Here is a 22,310-nt window from a genome sequence, read left to right as displayed (position 1 = left end):
TATTCACCTCTCGATTACACACGGTGCTGTCGCCATAGAGTATAATGTACAGATTACAAAAATAGGGTATAGCAACAGGTATGTATACGAGTATATGGAGACGTGAACAAGTTTGAATAATTGTCATGAACCTAGTAACACTTTACTATACTATAGTATAGAGTTTATATATATCTACGTACCTATCTACCACTGAGATTTGAGAATTGTAATAAATAGTACCTACCTGCTACTAAATTACTATTGCATAGATTTCTTTGTTTACGTGTCGATCCTTGCGAACGAAATACATGCCTACGAAAATAAATATATCTATCAAAGTCGTTTATGGAATTGTATCAAAGCTGCATTGTAAAACTGCTGCCGTGGACTAATTGTTAAAATGAATAACGGTGATATTAGTGCTCCAAAAGGACGAGGCCGGGGGTGGCAAATGAACAACCAGGCACGCGAGCTCCGGCGGCCTAAGGCAGTTTCAGACGAACCAAAGGGTATGCATTGTTCACATTACGAATACAGTAGACTTTCTCAATCCAATAATCCAATTCCGGCAACTTGTGACGTCGCACACTGGCCCGCACGTATTGCGTTCTTCATAATTACAATACCTACTTCAGGTGAAAGTTAGATTTTCATTTTTAAATCGTCGTTTAATCCAGGCAAACGAATTTTTATATCGAGACATAACCATCGTACATTAGTTCGATTTATTATGTGCTGGTTATAATTTTCGTAATAGTAAATTACGAAATTGGTATGGCTAATCCAGGTTTTTTTTTTAAATTTCATATAAATAATTCACTGACCTTTTGTTTTTCAGTGGATACTTCTAAATCGAAGTTATCAGCAGATGCTAAAGAATGGTACCCTGCAAATTACACTTCTCAAGCGCTACCCGCTTACAACACTGAACCTGCCCCATATAGACCATCTCGCCCCTCTGTACAAGGTAGACTTCGTCAAGCTCAAGATCAAAATCCATACAATTTGGATGACATGTCTTATTCACTTGAAGAAGCTGAAAACATGGATCTACGGGTTAGTTTATTAAACAAACTAATCTTATATTTTCCTTAAAATATAAACTGCAAAGAATATCGGTTCAATACTTACTTAATGTCAATGACTAAAATACATATTTCAAAGACAAGTTCTTGTTATATCTTACATGATAACAGTCCTCACTTTTCCCCAAGGCATAACACACAATATCTTCATAGATCTCTTGATCTCCTGCTCATATCAAATGACTATTATAGTATTCTCATTATATGTTCCTACTGAATTATTTTTATAATGACTAATTTTGTAAATTAAAAGTTTTTAAATTAATTTGCTATATCAAGCAGTAGCTGTTCCTATAGAGGTGGGTCACACCTGTTTGTCTATGGGCCCTATGTATCATATAACTAACTGAAACACTATTTTTGAGCAGTCTAAACTTAAATAAAATTATTTTCATAAAGCATTGCTCACTATCACCAGTACTACTAAAATTTCTGCTTTGGAAATTAAGTATTCGCTTGCAGCTTCACATTCAGATTACTGGTTATTTACAAAAACCAATTAATAACTATGACTAATCACTTTAAATTGCTATAACATTACTTTTCGAGTCCATCAAGTCCTGTAAACATGCTTAAATCATTAAGAAGAAAAAAACTGTTCAGTATTTTTTTTGTGTATACAAAAGGAATTATTAAGTGCAGTTATGTCTGTGCTAAATAAATAAATAAATGTAACTACTACTTTTAGTAGTGGGAAGTAGCCTGGCTGTGCACCTGGAATTGATTAGGTCATGAATCAGGTGGACAGTTTGCTTGTGTGCCTACAATGGCTATAAAAAAAAACAAATTACATTAACTATGCTACAGTACAAAATGATTATGTATATTTATATCAGTAAACATATTATAAAATATTATAAATTATATAAAACACAATTTATTATTTATATTTTATTTCATATTATAGATTAAAAAGAAACCTAATCTATATATATAAAAATGAATTGCTGTTCATTAATCTCACTAAAACTCTAGAATGGCTGGACCGTTTTGGCTAATTTTGGTCTTGAATTATTTCTGGAAGTCCAGAGAAGGTTTAAAAGGTAGATAAATATGAAAATGTAGCGGAATTATATAAAAATATTTTTTTTATTTTTTCTTTGACCGATTCCTTTTGTTTGTTTTAAGTTTATTTTATACAAAAGCTTAGGTCTTTTATTTATCGATTGAGGCACTACGAAGTCTTACTGGTGGTAGGACTTCTTGTGAGTCCGCGCGGGTGGGTACCACCACCCTGCCTATTTCTGCCGTGAAGCAGTAATGCGTTTCGGTTTGAAAGGTGGGGCAACCGTTGTAACTATACTTGAGACCCATAGAACTTATATCTCAAGGCGGGTGGCGCATTTACGTTGTGCATGTCTATGGGCTCCAGTAACCGCTTAACACCAGGTGAGCTGTGAGCTCGTCCATCCATCTAAGCAATAAAAAAAAAGGCTGCACAACACAGGACTGTAGCAAAAATACCCAGGATAGTGTTGCCTTTCTATGCAACTTCACACTACACCTTACCATTAGGAAAGCTAGAATTCACTGGTACAATTCTGTTTAATAATATTAAAATTAAATGAAAATGTTTAATTTGCTCTTTTTTTGCAGGAGAACATAGCAAACTTGATAACTGTTATGTGTGAGATAACCTTTGACCCGGGCAAGTTTGACACCTTGTGTGGTCCCTTGGTGGATTCATTTGCTTCAACACTTAATGATGAAAGCTATACCAGACCCTTGGTGGATGCCATTGTTAATCAGGTAACCATAAATATACACCAAACTTATACATGACTATCCATACTTTTTTTTTTCTTTCATTTTAAAACTTTCATGCTGTAAACTGTAATAATACAGTCAATTGTGTATTGACAGTCAATCGGCGAAGCTAATTTCCGGTACAATGGAGCTCGTTTGTGTTCAATGTACGATTCAGTGGCGCAACCTGAGGAGTCTGTATTCCGCGAGTGCCTGCTCGAGCGCTGTTCCGTTGAGGAAAACAAGATTATCAGCGGCTTGGAAACTTCAGAGGAGAATATGCGTGGATTTGCTATGTTCCTTGCCGAGATTTATACTCAGCTTGAGGATAGTCAAGTAAACATCAATATTTACATATTACTTTCTTCTCTATATTTTTTCATAAATATAATTTTTTTTTTTTCAACTTATCTCATATTAGTTTGTGGTAATTCACTTTGATCTGCGCTACTTTCAGGGAGGAAGAATAAAGACTCTCGGTGAAAGTCTCTGCAAAGTTTTTCTGCATCTATTGGACACTGATAAGGAGTCAAACATCAAAGCTGTTTGTCAACTGCTCAAGGTAACCTGCATTTCGAAATCGCTTTTTATATTTGAGTTTAAACAGCATTATTGTTTTTGATGTGTCTAAAAGTAGTTTATCTGATGACTTTATTTCATACACAGATTATGTCAATAATATTTTAAATTTATTTATTTACTTACTTTATTTCATACACAGATTATGTCAATAATATTTTAAATTTATTTATTTACTTAATAGTATCAACAATATGAGAGCACCAATTCAGAACATTAAAATGCATGATAAACGTCCTCTCAATTAAAGGTGCCAACAAAAACACAAATAAAATAACAAAACAAAATAATGACAAAATCAAATTATAAATTATAATTCTGATGAAAAGCATGTTTTTGGGAACTTAGCTATAATTCTCTAAAATTCGTTACTATTTAGTTTGATGTAAAATATATTTACAATTATAGAGGAATGCAAAAAAAGTATCAATAAAATTTCATTGTTTTGTGACAATTAAGTTCATTAAAATAGATTTCGCAATTTTTTGCTAAATGCAAAAGCGAATCATTAATTTTAAACAAGTTAAGAGAATATGAAAAAATAATAATACAGAAAATTATCAATTTTATCTTAATATTTTACTTACTAAAGGTTGCATAATGTTGCATATATTAAGAACTTAGTAACATCCTTTTTAGCTCTTCGTTCTTCCAATCTATTTTGCATACCCATAAATAAGTTATCAATAATATTGTGAGAGTACATTCCATTTTTCCTGTAATATATTTTTATTATATAAAATTAGTAGGGACAAGATATATTTTCTTAATTAGCCTTCTATACAAGGTCTATAGAGCCTTAAGTTATGCGAGAAAACTAATCATAACCAATAATTTTAACGTCTCGAAGACATTCGACATTACGCCGATATATGAGTGTATGCATTTTATTACTACATTAGCTTTCTCATTTTTTTACATATCGTGTTGCTTTTACGTGCACCCAAAAAAATATCCTTACACTATATTCTTATTCAAAGATGTTAAACTTTCCTGGGCGTCTCTACCTTTTCTATCATCTGGCTTCAGATAAAATGGTCTCATATGTGACCTCATATAACTTCGCTCTCATATAACTTCGATCAAACTATCGTATTCCAATTTTCGTGATAGAATGCAAAATTAACTCGAGCTACTTAATAGCATGTGGCAATAAAAGGGCCCTTGGCAGTCAAATGTGACTTTATTTTGGCCAATTTCAGTCTACTTCTCACAGTATTTTTAATTACTATCCCTAGAAAATATTGGAGTTTCATTCTTACCTCAAAAGAAGTTCAGTATAACTAAACACGCTGCTAATGACGAATCCGGTCATATAAGGCCATATAATAGCTTATTTTACATGCCCATTTTTCTTAAATCGGTTATCTTATATAATATTTTAAAGATTTCGTGTGTTTGGCTCTTTTTTCCACATGTTTATTTACGTAGATGGGGGTCGATAACCTAAGAAACAGCTGGTGACTAAGCGGTTAATGAATAACGTCACTGTGACACAAATGATCGATGGCCCTTGACTCTATTTTATACTTCCGGGGTAAAGAGACCCACTGTCGTTAGACAATAAGTCAACGCCTTCAGCTCTAACACTAGGAACAGGCTTAGGGATCCCAGTAATCATACTCGTCGAACCCGGCAAAGAGTACGACGTGCAATCTAAACTAAACATTAGCTCGCTGAGCTTCTTGCCAGATCTTCTCAGTGGGTCGCGATTCCGATCCGGTAGTAGATTCATTCGCGAAGCAGCTACTCTTGAGTTGTTAGGTCCCTTTTGGAGGTGCTCGGGTAGCTGTTAGCAAATGCCACCCCTCCTGGCTGAGCCCGTGCTCGCACACCTGCCCTGGTGATACTGGAAAGACCTCCGGGCCACCAGAATCATTCAATCATAAAAAAAGACTTAACCTAATGTGAATAGAAAACATTAACTCCAAACCCACTACCGTACCAACCAAATTGCACTTTCCAAAATTTTTAATTATTTACACATTTAAACGTTGTAAATACCATTATAAAACAATCTTAAAATATGCATAAAATATTCTTTTCACTTTTTACTTTAGTAAATGACTATTTATACCTAAATATCATTTGGTCTGTGAAAAGTGAGAGCGAGCGGGTAGTGACGAATGAGTGAACGTGATAGAAAGAATAAACTTTATTTTGCTAATTCGTTGCCGCTAAGTGGTCGGCTAACGAAGAGCGTAGCGCCATCTGTGCTCCGTTTAAGTACTATATGGGTGAACCTTGAATATCTTATAGAAGTATCTGTGACAATAGAATAATAATAGTATACAAATTTATAATTTCAATTAATTATAGTCGAATTTCGACTACCAAGGGGATCACTAGTATACTATATGAATTGTTTGTGTCAGTTGTCGGGTCTGGCCCTCGACGCGGACTGCCCGACGGGGATGCACGCGACGTTCGAGCGGCTCCGGCGGCGCGGGTCGCTGCCGCTCGTGCGCGCCGTGCTCGACCTGCGCGCGGCCCGCTGGGGGCTCGCCGACACCTCGCACCAACACGGTAACGCCGACACGACATCCACCTCGAGACATGAGGTCGAACTCAATTGTTTTGTATAACGTACACTGTCCCTTCCAACACTTCAAACCAGAACGCATAATCTCTTCGTTACTTACTTACTTACTTTTTATAACGTGACGTTAGTCCTTTATCGGGTAAGTGGGTCGTGCACACGCCCTATCTATACTAATATATAAATCTACAGTGGTTTGTAAGGATGTTCTGTTATAACTACTAAATCATGCATCCGATTGACTTTAAACTTGGTATCCATGTAGGCTAATATTTATATGAGTGCTGGACTCCCTACACCAGTTGCGGGGCGTTAATGATGAGAATCTTTGTTCGGGTGAGAAATAATTATGTTAATTTTAATGCCCGGCAAAGCGGACGGGTACAGTTAGTAATTAATATGAGTGAAACAGTTGGCGGCATGAACGGCGGGTCGGATTACGTAGAGGGCGGTTTCCTGGCGGACGGTCACTCGCTGACCGCCGAGGAGCGCGCCTTCCTGCAGAGCAACCTGCCGCCGCACAAGCACCAGCCCATAGACGACGATATACTGTACGTATGATACTCATTGCTCTCACTCCTTTATGCTGTATCCAAGGCTAGTGGATCAATGTGGTAAAAAGTAAACAAACAACATTATTTACAATATCACGATTTTTGCACTCAAACACACTATTTAATCATGTGTTAAACCACTTAAGAAACACCTAAGAAAATAAATATATAAAAGATCATTTAATTCAGACCATCTTAAGTTCATATGTTGTAAGTAGAGTAATACATATAACTATGTTGGTAAATATAAAATTAAAATTAAAATTAGCAAAATTATTAAAACATTTAAACATTTAATTCATAAACCTGTATCTAAAGTACATATTAATGCTGAAATTGTTTTAAACTAATCATTTAAACACAATAGGTATATAAATAAATTCCTAAAAATTGAGGCCACAGACTAAACAACGACATGGCAATTTGACATTTCGTAAATCTATCGCCTTTATGAAACATAGAGATGCACCTTTAGTGAATGAATCATTCTAGAAAATAAAACAAATGATCTTTTCATGACAAGTTTTAACTAGTGTATGCTTTATTAAAACCTTTTTACTGTGTTTTTGGAAGTGTTATAAAACGTTTCTATTAAAAAGGTTAGTATAGGCAATGCCACACCATAAAAACGCTTAGTAAATGAAATATTGAAATGTACTATGTGTGAATGTATTCAACTTTTTAAACATAAACTAAATAATATTACAAACAACCAAAAGCTCATATCATTATTTTTATAATAATTTTATGGGAACTAGTTCATTACATTCACGAGCTATCATAGCCATTCATTTGGTCATACTATGTCCAACACTATACTTTGTCTTTGGTTACTCGTCGGCCATTGTTTTTTATTACATTAATCTACTAAGATTGGACAACGTATTATTATCTTGTTTTGTTCAGTTGTCTTTAACAAATCGCTTTGAGCGAAAATCAAAATAACCTATTCTGAATTTATATTATTACTATTATGTTTAAATTGTTTAACAATAACGTGTAATTTTGTGTATAGAAATAAGCATCAATGTAAAGGAATCTTGAAATATTTTTATTTTCGTATCATGTATCAAATCGCCTAAAAAATTTAATTTCACAGGGAGGAGCTTGAGAACGACTCGTGGGAGACTGGAATGGATCCTGAAATGCAGGAGAGCTTCCTCGAGTTTCTCAAGATATCGAATCAGATAAAGCGATAACCGCCCCGGACAACGGAACCCTCACAACGCGGGAGACAGACCAATCTTACTTTACGATTAGACAATGGTCGAAATATTATAATAAAATCAAAAAAAAAAAATTAATAAAAACTTTTAAAAATCCTAAAAAGTCAAAGGAGTCAGGAAGTTGAGGTTGTCATAGCATTGCATGCCCGTTGCCCAGTCTCTTAAATTAAACTACTACTTAAATTAAAAACGAAACGAACGCCATCTATGATCGAATAAAGACATGTACTCACGCTTTGCGCTCGTCACGTGTAGCTTTCACAATACAACATAAACATTTAGGTGCTCCAATAGTTACTAAGAAATAGTTTAATAAAAGCTTATTCATATTAATTACGCTTTTTTATTACGATCAACATAGTGTAGCGTAGGTTACTTGTCAGTAAAGATTTTATTGTCCTTATTTTTGTGTTAGATTGTTAGAAAACGCGTTTTGGTCTGTCTTCGAACCCGCATAAGTGTTTACGTATAACTAATGTATAATGTTCAAGATTTTTATATTTTGATCATTTGACGAAAATAATGTAAGCTGAGAAATGTTAGAGAGATATTTTTTTAAAAGAGATTTATACGTAAACACGTCCGTATGCGATTGTAAAGACTAAATGTAAACAAGCGCTTAGTGTTTACGAAATTACCTCGAAAAAAACCTATTGTAAAATTGTCGATTCAATCTCTTACTAGTGGACAAAGATACTTATTACAACAATTCAAACTCAACTGTGCTTTTGGTTAAAACGAACTCTTGTATCACTTCCTCGTTATGTGAAATTAATAAAAAAAATACTTTCAATAGTACATTGTGCACCAAGGGAGAAAAGTTGGACATTTCCTCCCACGTGTAAAATGCAAACACGCGGGATGAGATGTTCTACTACTATTTTTTCTCCTACCAGGCCGAAAGTTCGTGGAGTACCGAGCCGGGGTACAGGGGCGAAGCCCTGGCAGGGGGTAGGGGGGGCGGAGCCCCCCATACTCATAAGTAAACAATGTATCTTTTTTAATTTTTTAAATAAACTACCACAAATTGAATAAGAACTGTCTGATGAAGTCATTTTTGTTTAATACTTCACTATTAAATTTTATTGCCTTTTGTTTATTTCACTTTTACACTAAACACAATATTGAAAATTACCCAAGCACAACAATGGCGGAGAATTTTAGGTGCGTGAGAGCAGACGTAGACACTAACGCGCATGCGCACTTGTCAGTACCCAGGGAGGAAAAGTTACACTTTCTTCCCTGTACAGCGGGAGGAAAAGTAAGACTTTCTTTCCTGTACAGCGGGAGGAAAAGTTAGACTTTCTTCCCTGTACAGCGGGAGGAAAACCGAACTTTTGGCGTAGGTAGGAGAAAAAAATAAATGCAATAACTTTTGTAATACGTATAAGTCCTATTTTTTTTTAATTCCCACCTTTGTGAAGGCCATATTTTATAAATGTCTTGTTTACATTTCGTCTCTCGAGTTAATTTAGTGATCTCTAAGTTTTCTTCTTTATGCATGTTAATGACAAAAAAGCATTTTCACGAATACTGTCAACAATAAATAATCGTAGTTGACGTGTCGAATGGGTGCGGTTACAATGCAATGGTCCGTTCCTTAAGAGAGACCCGAGTAATATTTAGTTTTGTATTTTCCATTAGTTGAAAGGCTGATGAATTTTAATGGTTTTATTGAATTTAATTATTGACTTTTATTGAAAACGTTTCAGGATACTAATTATTGTGTTTTATATTTTATCAATTTGTCCCTCGATTTTAATTGTCTCGGCACAAATCTATTCTCGTGTCTTATTTTAGTTTCATTAAACTTGAAACTGACTAATATATGTTGGATTGGATTCGATAAAACGTATTCGCCTTAAGCGAACGGAATGATCGTTGCCTTGTGTGAGATGTATTTTTGTGGATGACCTAATTGCTAGTTAATTTGAAATGATATAGTTTTAAACTAAACATTCAATGAATTGTTATGATGTTAGGTGAATTTTACAGTGAAACGGGAAAGCATAATAGTAAATTAATGAATTTATTTATTAAAAAAAGCAATTAGGAGAAATGTTTGTAATATTCCATTGTATTTTTGTTGCAGTGATATTATGAATGTTATAAGATTAAATGGATATTTTAATAAAAGTCATTTCAAACTAATTGTTTTATTCAACCTTGGATGTTTTTTTTCAAAAGCATTTAAGATTAATATATTCTTATTCATATTGTTTCTAAGACGTTTTATTAGAATAAATTATGTATTGCTTGGAGATATAATTTAAATAGTATAGAAATTCATTAACACCTAGCATATCTCAATCACGAATGTTCAAACTTAATTGAATATGCAATTTCGAACAAGGCACATGTCGCATATTTTGTCAAATACGTTTTTTCATATACATGTAGTTTTGAGGCTTACCTACACCCATTTTATAATAATTCCAGTAATTTTCAATTGCTAATTAATACTCAAATATATCTCAAAAGTTAATATTTAAAATTTTATACTGCTTTAGAAAATAATCAGTTTTTTTTCATTTCCTGAACATTTTACATTTTCAGAGATGTGCCCTTTTCGAAATTGTATATTCAATTAATTATATAGAAAAAGGGAGAGGTATATTGTTCATTTTTCTTAAACATGGATATAAATAACATATAAGTCACAACCGCCAGTCATGAGGGATCGATGGCGATAATGATGTTGTTCGCATACGGTCTTTCCGATGGTGAGTGGTTATGATGATCTTAGACGTCACTAATTCGGAGAAGAACTTGTCAAAGCCCTCTGGAAGCAACGTCGAGGGATCTCATTCCTGAGTTGGATAGTGCGAAATCTGGATGAACTCGTCTCCGGCGGCGAGTGATGCGATAGTATAATAAAGCTGATTTTTTTAGTTGGATAATTTAACGCAACTAATTACAGAATGGAAAGCGGTCGACGTCGCCCCAAACACGTCATTTCGGATCCTCCCGATCCACTAACGGTGCTTTTAGGCACCTCAAATACCGGTCATCGTTCTCGTCGAACCCGTCGCTTGTCACGATGGGCTCGACGAGTAAATTAACCCTCAGACACAGCCCACTGAGTTTCTCGCCGGATCTTCTTAGTGGGTCGCGTTTCCGATCCGGTGGTAGATTCTACGAAGCACGGCTTTTGCTAGGGTTCGTGTTCGCAACGTCGTCAGGTTTGAGCCCCGTGAGCTCACCTACTAGTTAACGTTACGCTGAAATAGCCTCTCAAGGCTCTCAGCTGGGTAAGAAAAGAAAAAATTGAAATATTTTTAAAACAAATACGTATGTATATATTTACACAAATAAATAAGGATTGCATTCAGTTATTTCTCAGGTAGAACTTTATATGGGTTCAATATTCCCTTCGGGTCCATAAGCGTCTTCAGTTCCCTCATGAGATCAAGGGCAGATTCATTTTTACTGTAATGAATGTACTGTGGCTTGCGAAAACCGACGCCGTGCTCTGCGCTAATCGACCCGTTCAATTTGCTCACTTCTTCAAACACATAAGGTTCTATTTGAGAGCCTATTTCTTTCGTATATTCCGGTACTACGATGTTTATATGAATATTGCTATCCCCTGAAACAGAGTACACTTTAATTAAAATTACTTTCACGGTTAATCTCGGGTTTTTTATTGTCATTGTATTATTTCCGACTTTTCGAATACTTTTTAGACAATAGTTGCTCGGTGAAGTGTAGGTAATTCCCAAAGTATTAATTAAAAGGTATCTCTGGAATTGGATAATAGGAATTTGACAATAGATGTTTTTAAATCCACATCAATAGAAATTTTGTACACAAATAACCTTATTTATGTTTTTTAACGTTGTTTGTACATTTAGATATAACAGCATAATTAGGGTTAAGCATGAGATGAAGTAGGCGAAAGTTATTAAATCCAAATACAAGATATCTGACAAAGACCTCTGACCTCTGAATCTGTTGTGCTAACAACCGACCCCATCAAATGAACGAACCGATAAAGATAATGTACAATGTGGATATCGGAGTTGTTTTTTGCTACATTACACAACGTTATCCATATAAAGCGACTATACCCATCGATAAATCTGCGGCCAAAAAAAATCAGATATTACTCCGTAGCGGGCGGGAAAGACGGATGCATCCATCCGCCTTGGATAGGACGTCTAGGAAGCATGAATTATTGTTGAATGGTTTTTTAACCCATTTGGAACTAATTCATAATGATAAACACAAATCATAAAACCAAAAACGGATGAAGTAAACGAATCGCTAAAATAAGGAACAGAAAAAGCCACACCGTATGTCGCGTTGCAATGGATGAGATATAGCCCAAGGAGGGTTGACGTCGGGTAATCGGCGGTCGTAAAACTCATACCAAATCCCTAAGCAGTTAGAATAAGAGGAGATGCTGCACGGATCCCACTTTGTGGGGTAAACGCAGGAAGAGGAAGAACATGTATGCCGACTAGCTCTCGGCCCACTTGGGTTACGTTGTTACATAGTTACCGGCACTCGTACATCATAACATAAATCCCGCCACTCATCTTCGAGTGAGTGACGGACTCATCTTCGAACACGTGTTCAAAGTTCTTTTGTGTACATATTGTATCACTATGTTGTCTAAAATAATTTATTCAGTGTAAGCTGCCGTTACATGAGCAGAAATACGATCTATAAAATCTATAGTAAATGAAGAAACAGCTTAACTAACCTATATGTCCATATCCGTATACATCGAGGGCCTTATTGCCCAGTTTCTTTCGTAGCATTGGAACTAAATCATAATAATTTCCGAGTGGTATAGACACGTCGTATTTAAAAACGTAGCCTCGGGTTAGACTCGAGCCGGCTATACTCTCTCGAAGGTTCCAGATGGTCTGTCGAAAGTTTGACAAATTGTAATCTCCGACAATCCGGTATTTATCATACCTGTAGCCTGGCGCATCCTACGATTTTATTTCAAGACGACTCGATGTAATCCTGATGTTTTTTTCTAATTTTTTTTGTTGTGGAGCCCACCCGTTATTACCTACTTATCTAATGTGTAGTGTGTTTCCGATATCCGTGCTAGAAACCTCTTTTTAATTGAGACTGCCAGCGCGAAAGCGGCCTAAGCTTAACATAGTTAGTATGGAGGCAATTCGTTTTGAATTTTCATGAATTTTAATTTGAGTAAGCAAAAGAACAATACGCGCAAAAATAATGCTATCTGTTATCTGTGGGTGAAACTATGGGTAGGCCGGTTTTGCATCAAAATTTATTATATTTTAAATGAATACCGATATACATCATATTTTCTATGCTTGAATTTAAAAAAATGTGGGTTAGGCCACTTTTGCGCTGATGGTCTCAATTGATGACGATTGAACTTGTCAGTAAGTACCGGTTACCGGAGCCGATGCCGGGCATAGAAGTCGAAATATGTAGTTATGAAAGTCGGTAAACTCATGATCTTATGATAATGTCGAAGCTAGATCTTGAGGCAGGAATTAATGTCTATAACTGATAATTTATATAATTGATAGAGAAGTAATTCTTTAGTACCTACTTCCTAATCTTATTAGTATTTGTTTGTGTACATTTGATATGCAAATTATCTTGTAAGCATATATAACATAAATCTACATTTCGTAATTAAAAATACTAACCTGCATTTTGGCGGGTTCGGATGTTACAGTACCGTCGATAATTAGTCCACTTTCCATTTCTTTATCAAGGAATCGATTTAATTTTTCGGCGTCGTGACCTTCATCGCTACCGTGAGTTTCGACCAGCACGTAGAAGGGATATTCGTCTATGGGGTTCCTGTATTTTATTTCACGTTATTTGATCAAAAAATGCTTTCAAGATATCCATTTTAAACGTTACGCAATTTCGCTTGTTTCAAATATTTTGCAGTGCAACTCACGGTAAATTGAGATTCGTAACTGATGAATTGATCGCATTGAAATCGGCCATCTCAAATGCTGACAATATTTCGCCTAAAGAAAGTTTTGCGCTTTTGTACAGTTTGAGGACGCTTTGAAAATCTTTAACCCCTGAAAACAGTTATTGAATCTTAACTAAAGTCGACGATTTGTAGGTCGAGATATGCAATCAAATATTTATTTTACACTGATGATACTTATATAATGTACAAAGCAAACTCTGTTTCAAATATGGTTTCACTAATATTGATTGAGCTAGTATGGGTGACCGTTGTGGTTTAGAATGCTTGCTGGAAACCGCTTACTGGGTTATTCTTTCAAAAGTTCTCTCATACTTACCGAAGAATCCCACCGTGACCGCTTTAGGTAAAACCGGGCAATTAATGGAAACTTTAGTGACGATTCCTAGAGTACCCTCAGATCCGATAAACAAATGTTTTAAATGGTATCCTGTGTTGTCTTTCTTCATTGTAGTGAGACAATCGATCACGGTGCCATCAGCTTTTACCTAAAAATGTAGTCTTGGTAATTTATTTTACTAGAGCGGGTCTTATACCTTAATACCCTAAGGATACGGCACCGCCCGCCCAGCATGAAGTAAAGAAGACTATTTGTACGCCCTAATCTACTAAGGACTTCTTTTTGCCGCAACTGGTGAAAAAATTCGCGGTCCACCTACTGTACTATAGCGGTTATCGTAAAACCTCATGATGTCAATCAAACATCGTAGACATCATGATGTCAAAACCTTGAAACTAAGTGGGCGGCGACCACTTTGAGGTTCTAAGAAGTCTCAGTTGTGTAGTTTAACAGTTTTTGAAGTTATACTTCTTTAGGCGCGTTATGAAATATTGATGAGAGTGATTTTGAGATGATTTTACAATGCGCGCACCGTGACACAAAATTAACAGATATGAAGTTTCCCACTAAATCGCTCATTACAATACGACCGACGTAACTTGGCGAGTCTGAATATAGCCGCCGGTGAACTATCGCGCATGTACACTCGTAAAAAAATAGCCGCAGGTGAACTATCGCGCATGTACACTCGTAAAAAAAAGTGTTATTAGCATTCATTTTTTAGTAATATAAATGACAAAATTATTATTTAATATAATTCATACTAAATATTATTAAATTATTAACGTTAAATATTTATTATTAATTATTTAATATTAAAAAAAGAAAGAAATAAATTTAATAAAAATAAAGTATAACTTCTTAGGCGCGTACATAAGTACACGCACTCTTTTTTTATTTTGTTTTTTTTCGTGTACGAGGCCGAACTTCGTTCACGAGGTTTCCACACCTAAGAAGCGTACGGGGAATGTGGGTCTTGACGGTCCGCAAATGTTGGGAGCAGACCTCGGGCCCAAGGATGTTTTTAGGGTCCTACCCACCAAACGACTACCCCTACCCCTCCAACGTATATTATTTTCGAGGATTCGAATACTTTATAGTTTTTGTAACCACTGTAAAAGTAGTTTGAATTATAACGCAATTAATTCGGACACAGGGCTGGTTGTAATGTTCGCTATGACACGGATCGACCACAACGCTTCACAGTTGTAATACCTGTTGTGTAATACCTATTCGCTATGACACAAATCGACCACGACGCTTCACATCAATCATTGCTACTAACTAGATAAATCGAATACCCATTTAAAACAATAAGATTATATTCGTATTTCTTTAAAGTCGCAATTACACTTTATGTACTTACCGCTTCAATGCCTAGTATAGAACCATGTAAGTTTCCGTATCGGAGAAGTCTCAGACCTCCTGCATTGGTGCTGGCATTACCACCAATTTGACAAGTACCTTTTGCCCCTAAGTCCAGTGGCATTATTAGATTGCGCTCACGGACACATGTATCTAAGCTTTCAAGGATGCATCCCGCTTCACAAATGAGAACACCTGCAAAGAAGATTTGAATAAAGTCCTAACCCATGCAAAATGTTTACCGCGTTGCGTAGAGACCACATTATTCTTATAACTTTAAAATGCGTTTCAAGTACACAGCTGTTAAATCTTTCAAATAGTTTAAAACAGAATCTCATTTGGGCTACTTATAATGTTGCCGACAAGAGTCCTTAGCTGTAGAACGCGGCTTGGCTAAGCCCATAACTGCACGCTCGTCTGGTATTGTAACTTTTATATGCCTAGTTACTTTACGTTCCATCAGTTACTTAAATATAACGTACCAGATATTTCATCCAAACTTATTATTTTGTTCAGAAGACCAAGACAAAGAACGACTTCATCGAAGACCGGCACTGAGCCTCCCACCAGTCCAGTGTTCCCGCCTTGCGGACATACCGCCAAATGTTTGTCATTACAATACTTGACAATTTTCGAAACCTCCTCTGTGCTTCTGGGTTTTAAAACAACTTTTGACTGCCCTAAAAAGGAAAATATTGTTTTAGTATTTCGCTTTTGTGTTTCATTATGAATTTTTTTTTCTTGTCTTATGGTCCGCCTAGCCTGGAGTTAAATGGTCATCGGAGCCCATAGACAGCAACCACGTAAATGCTGCTACCCACCTTAAGATATGAGTTCTAAGTCTCAGCTTTTACAGTACAACGGTTGCCACAGCCTTCAAACCAAAATTCATTATTGCTACACGGCAGAAATTGGCAGGGTTGATACTTCCTCGTCCGGGCTCACATGACGCCCTATCACTAGTAATTACGTAATTTTTAATTTTTGCGAGTTTGATTTTTATAAAATAACGTTATTCCTTCCCTGTGGAATTCATTCATGAACATTTATTGAGTACGCATTACGCATGATTCGAACACCGGCACAGTCGCATCGCTAGATACGAATTTACCGGGTGTCTTAAGCTTTTTTTTATAAAGGATTACTGATTGCCCTGATGTCTTTCCAGTTTCACCAGGACAGGTGCGCGAGCAAAGGCTCAGCCATGAGGGGATGGGATTTACTAACAGCTGCCCGAGCGCCCCCAAATCTTATGCTTTAGGCAACGACGACTTCACTCCATTTATAATTAACAATTTCCTATATAGCGCAAATCAATGTTCATATCAACACTCCAATAACGCTCACTACCTCGGCAATTTTTAATCCAGTCGATATTAAATGGCAAAACATCATTTTCGTCAGTTAACACTCTTTCTTCGCTGAGTATCGATTTAAAGTAATTTATATCAGACTCTTGAACCGTTCCAAATTGTTTCCTCTTAACGTTGTATTTTTCCTAAAAAGTTTTGAAACATGGGTAATTAACGTTATTATTGGTGAGTGCGTTACCAATCTGGCTAAAGACAGTTAAGGCTAAAGACGTCACGACAATATTAATCGTCGTGCTATAAGATGTCCGGTATACACGTTTCGAGCGATGCCATTATGCCGGTGTTCAAATCCAGCAAGCATGTTGTACCGTGTCTAATACAATAAGTACATACTTAATTCGAGTTCACAGACAGCTTCCACGATGAAGGATTGTGGTGTAATAAACTCGTGGTAGGACCTCTTGTGAGTCCGTGCGGGTAGGTACCACCACCCTGCCTATTTCTGCCGTGAAGCAGTAATGCGTTTCGGTTTGAAGGGTGGGGCAGCCGTTGTAACTATACTTCAGACCTTAGAACTTATATCTATCTATCTATGTATCTATAGTCTATGGGCTTCAGTAACCACTTAATACCAGGTGGGTTGTGAGCTCGTCCACCCATCTAAGCAATAAAAAAAATGTAAATTGAATAATCATTAGTGCTAGGTAGTCTTGTGAACTCACGCGGCTAGGTAACACTCTCTATCTCACTCTGACTATTTCTGCCACCGCCACCACCCACTCAACTGTATAGCTGAGTTTTATTTTTCATATCTAAAGGTGGGAGCCGGCATTCTATGGTTTCCGTTAATCACTTAACACCAGGTGAGCCGTGAGCTCTATGACTGATCTATACATTAAAAAACTTGGTACGTGATAGATTTAATGCGCTAAAAGGCAGTTGCTTCGCGAAGACATCGCAAAATAGATCTATCTACAGCCGGATAGAACTCGCGACATATTGACAAGATCCGACAAGAAACTCAACAAGCTTAAGTTGTAGGCTAAATCGAGCTCTTGGCCTAATTAAAACTCTTGGTAAATAAAGGAGCTAATCAATCAATAATTAACAACCATTCACTCTTCGAGAGCCAGTAATCGCAGTTTATGTGACCGGTTTGTATATTTTATAACTAAAAATTGTTATCTTTATTATACTCGTAAATGTTTTTGATTACAACTCACCGAAGAAAGTTGTGGTAGTGCTTGTGAAGCATACCTTACTTGATCGCGAATGATTCTATTACTATTACACCTCAATAAAAACACAACTGATTTCAACATTTGGAACAAATTTCTTCGAGGATTACTGCTGAGATAATGCAACACTCACGCCTTATCTGCTTATAAAACAATTTTATTCTGAGTACCTATTAAGAATCGTAATTAATGTTTCGAAACTATTAAAATAATTCTAGAGGTCAGAGATAAATCAGTCACGCACACATTCACTGACTAGAACAAACAGTGAGGCTCAGTGAGCCACTGACTGCCACTGCTCGCGATGTTTAATGTTTATGTTAATCTAGCTGCTGACGTCATAGATAATACACTTATTATTTTAGAGCTGACGCGCTAGCTCGCGAGGTCGGCACTAGTGACAGTATTACTATTTATTATGTAACCGATTTGGATTTTATATAAATGTTACTGTGAATAAAATCTAATGATTGAAATAGTAGGTGTGCGTTGCTAATCAACTAACCTACAATATATATTTGTCTTGATTACTTATATATGTCTTGTTACAAACAAATTGCAAATGCGTCTAAATATACAATGGCAAAATTTAAAAATCTACAATTTTATTACATTACATTCAATTCAATCCAGCATTTAACTTTAAGTTTGTTTTTAGGGGCTGTAAGGAGACCGTCCCAAGTATCGTAATGTTAATAAAATACAGCATTAATTTGTCAAAGCAAACGAATTTAGATTATTTAGACTAATTTATACTAATCACACTAATACTTAAATTCCTATGTGAAAAAACACCCCCTGTCGTATCACAGGAGAATCGAGACCACCCGTCAATGCCCGTCATGACATACGCGAGTGTGGTGTTCGCTTATGTGGCCGGCACATTCATAGACGCCCTCCAAACTCTACAATCCTGTTTTTTTTATGTTAGCCGCGGGAGCAACGTGGTTCGTGAGAAACGTAGGCCTACACAACGATCTGGGTCTTGAATCGATCCGAAAACACCTGAAGTCACCATCAGAGCGGTAGTTTGATAAGGCTATGCGTCATGGTAATCGCCTTATCGTTGCCGCCGCTGACTAATGGCTAACTCATACGTCAGCCTGCTGAATACAAAAAACATTAATCAAATTGCATTTTTAGAACGAAAACTTTTAATGAACTTATTTTTATTGCCCAAAATGGCAAGCAAGCTCAACTTAACAAAAATTCAATGATTACTGGTGCTTAAAGTCATCATAATGTGGATCATGTGCCATCCATCTCAAGACACGAGGCTTAAGTTTGAATTATACGACTCAAAATGTCGTAATAAAAATATCACAATAAAATGTATTTCATTCGAGAGCTTACGAATTTCAGTTTTAATATCGCTCGTCAAAGGTTCAAAGATTTTTCTTGCCTCTTGAAAGTATTGAACAGTGACGTTACAGTCGGACTGGGTGGGTAACTTTGTCTTTCATTATAACATTGGCTCTCAATTTCATAATTGAATTATATATTTTTTAAACTTTCTAAACGTACTCAATCCAAATAAGTCGGGTTTAATTTGTTTTTCAATCACTGAAGTAGGAAACCTATGGAAATGAAACGTCAACAAAAAATTCGTTCCACTGTGACGTCATCTGGCCACAAAACATGGCGGCTTTAGTGCTGCCCAGAAGATTTTAATGTTAGTAGGTTTTATCGATAAACGTTCTTGGCTCATTTTATTTTAAATGTTGTTGAGTGAATGTATTTGTAGAATTTATACTTTAATAGGAAGTAAGTATATTGTTATGTGCAAAGATGATGTGATTTAGATATTATGTGAAATCTAAGATGAGTTCGTGCTTCAAATTTGCCAAGTAAACGATATGACGATTTTTAAACTGATTTTATAAAGTTGTCGTTTGCCGCAAAACATAAAGATATAGCGTAGTACAGTGCCATCTGCCCATTTCTAGCATGCTGAATGTTATCGTATTTTGAGTATTTGAATCACTCTCAAGTGAGAGTGATTCAAATTTTAAACTTATCAAGGGACCGCCTGATAAAAAAAAACACCTACAGAACATTTATTCGTTAATAAAATTACAAACGTCATTCCTTGTGACTTCCTCTCTAAAATCACTTAATTATTAAATATTTAACGAGTTGACAATAGTGTTATAAAACTATTTTATTTAAATAGTTCCGACGACTTTCTTGAGATCCTATAAAATATGTTTTAATTATTATTTTTGTATGTTTTAAGCATGATAAAATAAGAAATTTTATATAAGCAATCATATTAAATCGATATCAAAGTCAATAAATAATGTACAACCCAAAACAGACGGCCGAACTGACGTGACATGACATTTGGCGCGCTAAGCATGGCGGATTTTCGGCCTCATTAGACCATAGACCTATATAGTAGGGACATGACATATTGCTCTATACTTCGATCAACAATAGTAACTAGATACACGGTCGGTGCAGAAAATCCGTCTCGTCAAATAACAGCTCACTTGAAATGTGAGCTGTTATTTTGTTTAGTTCACTTCAAACACAGCCAATGTCAACCCGTCTCACAATGCCGCAGTGTGTATTCAAAAGTTGCAAAAATAATGCCCGAAAAAGCAATTTAACGGCTGAAGTATCTTACTTTCGGCAAGTGCATGAAGTATAAACTATATTTTAGGCTTTAAACTAATAAATAATATTAAATTTTGAACAAAATTACTGATTTTTAGCCACCGCTACAAATGTTGGCCAAGGTTCGGCCAACACATGGACAAACGTTTGTTTAACAGAACAGTAAACGCACGGAGTAGATTTGTGTTTTAATAATTTTTTAAAATTTGTTAGATGTACTTCAAAATTAGTTGGTTAAAATTGGTTAATGCTGCTTTTATGTCTGTTTTTTGGACTCTCATTAGATACTTAGCTTTCCTTTTTTATTTTAGCTTTCCTAGCAATCACGTGTGTAGAATGGATCTCGATTGTCGCCAGACAAACAAGAGATGACTTTTATAAGCCAGCTAAGATCTCCGCTCATTGACACTGGACATCTTTGTCTTCCGTGCTCACGGCTACTGAAACGTGGCCGAAACATTGTAATAAAAATACCGCGCTTGAAACCGTTTAAACGTTGTTTTATTATGTGCACTGGTCGCGAAAACTTAAAAATATACTATAAAAATATATATTACACAAAAACGCAACGCTAATAAAATAATAAATAATGTATAGATACTAACAAACATAAATTTCCAAAACATAAAAAGTAAACAACTAAACTTTTGCTTTTATTCATTAATAAATTATTTTAGTGTTCAACGCGACTCCCTTACCTCCTGTAGTAAACAGAAATCGAAATTTCAAGAAGCAAAAATAAATAAAACAAAACGATGTTAGTTCTCAGAGCAATAAAGGGAAAAAGTACTTTATTTGTTGCTACTTAAGGTTGATTTAACATTAAAAGTTGTTTAACATATGTTTTTTTATTTGTAAGTGACAGGATTAATTTATTACTTTGCTCATTTTATGTGACGAATGATCGTAAGTATTAGATAACGTTTTGGAGATTTGTGACTTTATTAAACAGTACCATAGTTGTAATTAGTTTGAACTTAAAATTGTTTCAAAACTTTTTTCTCCGTTTGTTAGTAAACGAATGTAGCTATAGGTGTATATTCACGCGGACAGCTTTTGCTTTAATTTTGTACGTGTCCCTTTATCTAGTTACTATTGATGATCGAAGGCTCTATACGTACAATTGCTTATATAAATAGCACCCATTTTGAAGGCACATACATAAACATATATCTATCTCGTTCTTACTCAGCACTTTAACTCGCAGGAAAACAATATAACAGTATTTCAGTGCGTACATAAAATGAAACATGAATATACGTAAATATCTCCGTCTCCGTCTAATGAGGCCGAAAATCCGCCATGTTTAGCGCGCCAAATGTCATTGTCACGTCAGTTCGGCCGTCTGTTTTGGGTTGTACATTATTTATTGACTATGATATCGATTTAATATGATTGATTATATAAAATTTCATAATTTATCATGCTTAAAACATACAAAAATAATAATTAAAACGTATTTTATAGGATCTCAAGAAAGTCGATGTCCTAAAACTATTATCTATATGTATTTAAATTCATTATGGAGCCCTCATCCGAAAAATCCATTTTTCGGTCGGAATCTATTGATCATGACACTAATCATAAATACCACTTTAAAATATGTCATCAAAACATATTTAGACATTCTGTTTAGATATTTCGGGAAAAGGCTACCGACAAAATCTCTTCGGAACTATTTAAATAAAATACTTTTATTCCGCAGTGAGTAAAACACTATTGTAAATTTGTTAAATATTTAATAATTAAGTGATTTTAGAGAGGAAGTCACAAGGAATGA

The 22,310-nt window shown here is 35.5% G+C and overlaps 2 protein-coding genes across 5 annotated transcripts; one reads left to right on the top strand and one right to left on the bottom strand.

Annotated features, from left to right (window-relative positions):
• The first annotated feature begins 75 nt into the window (after positions 1–75).
• Positions 76–9,858, top strand: LOC101739024 (polyadenylate-binding protein-interacting protein 1). Its single transcript, XM_004926384.5, has 8 exons — positions 76–491; positions 821–1,038; positions 2,664–2,816; positions 2,931–3,149; positions 3,271–3,375; positions 5,768–5,918; positions 6,344–6,482; positions 7,585–9,858. The coding sequence occupies exons 1-8, from the start codon at positions 383–385 to the stop codon at positions 7,682–7,684; spliced, it is 1,194 nt and encodes a 397-aa protein (XP_004926441.1). The 5' UTR covers positions 76–382; the 3' UTR covers positions 7,685–9,858.
• A 1,126-nt stretch (positions 9,859–10,984) lies between these two features.
• LOC101739171 (D-2-hydroxyglutarate dehydrogenase, mitochondrial) lies at positions 10,985–19,452 on the bottom strand. Of its 4 annotated transcripts, XM_062674978.1 has the most exons (11): positions 19,265–19,452; positions 18,882–19,014; positions 17,897–18,051; positions 16,711–16,858; positions 15,843–16,040; positions 15,362–15,555; positions 13,975–14,143; positions 13,617–13,746; positions 13,357–13,513; positions 12,420–12,585; positions 10,985–11,300 (listed from the first exon to the last, which is right to left on the bottom strand). In XM_062674978.1, exons 3-11 carry the CDS (start codon positions 17,993–17,995, stop codon positions 11,044–11,046), a joined length of 1,518 nt encoding a protein of 505 aa, XP_062530962.1. In that variant the 5' UTR covers positions 17,996–18,051; positions 18,882–19,014; positions 19,265–19,452; the 3' UTR covers positions 10,985–11,043. The 4 variants fall into 4 exon arrangements, with proteins under 4 accessions (XP_062530962.1, XP_062530961.1, XP_021203857.1 ...); XM_062674977.1 differs by lacking the exons at positions 18,882–19,014; positions 19,265–19,452 and adding an exon at positions 18,490–18,765; XM_021348182.3 differs by lacking the exons at positions 18,882–19,014; positions 19,265–19,452 and adding an exon at positions 18,529–18,763.
• Positions 19,453–22,310: the final 2,858 nt, after the last annotated feature.

Source organism: Bombyx mori, chromosome 22 (genome assembly GCF_030269925.1).
Source record: "Bombyx mori chromosome 22, ASM3026992v2".
Classification (NCBI taxonomy): Eukaryota; Metazoa; Arthropoda; class Insecta; order Lepidoptera; family Bombycidae; genus Bombyx; species Bombyx mori.
Note: the sequence above shows the minus strand (reverse complement) of the source record. Positions and strands in the feature narration are given on the sequence as shown.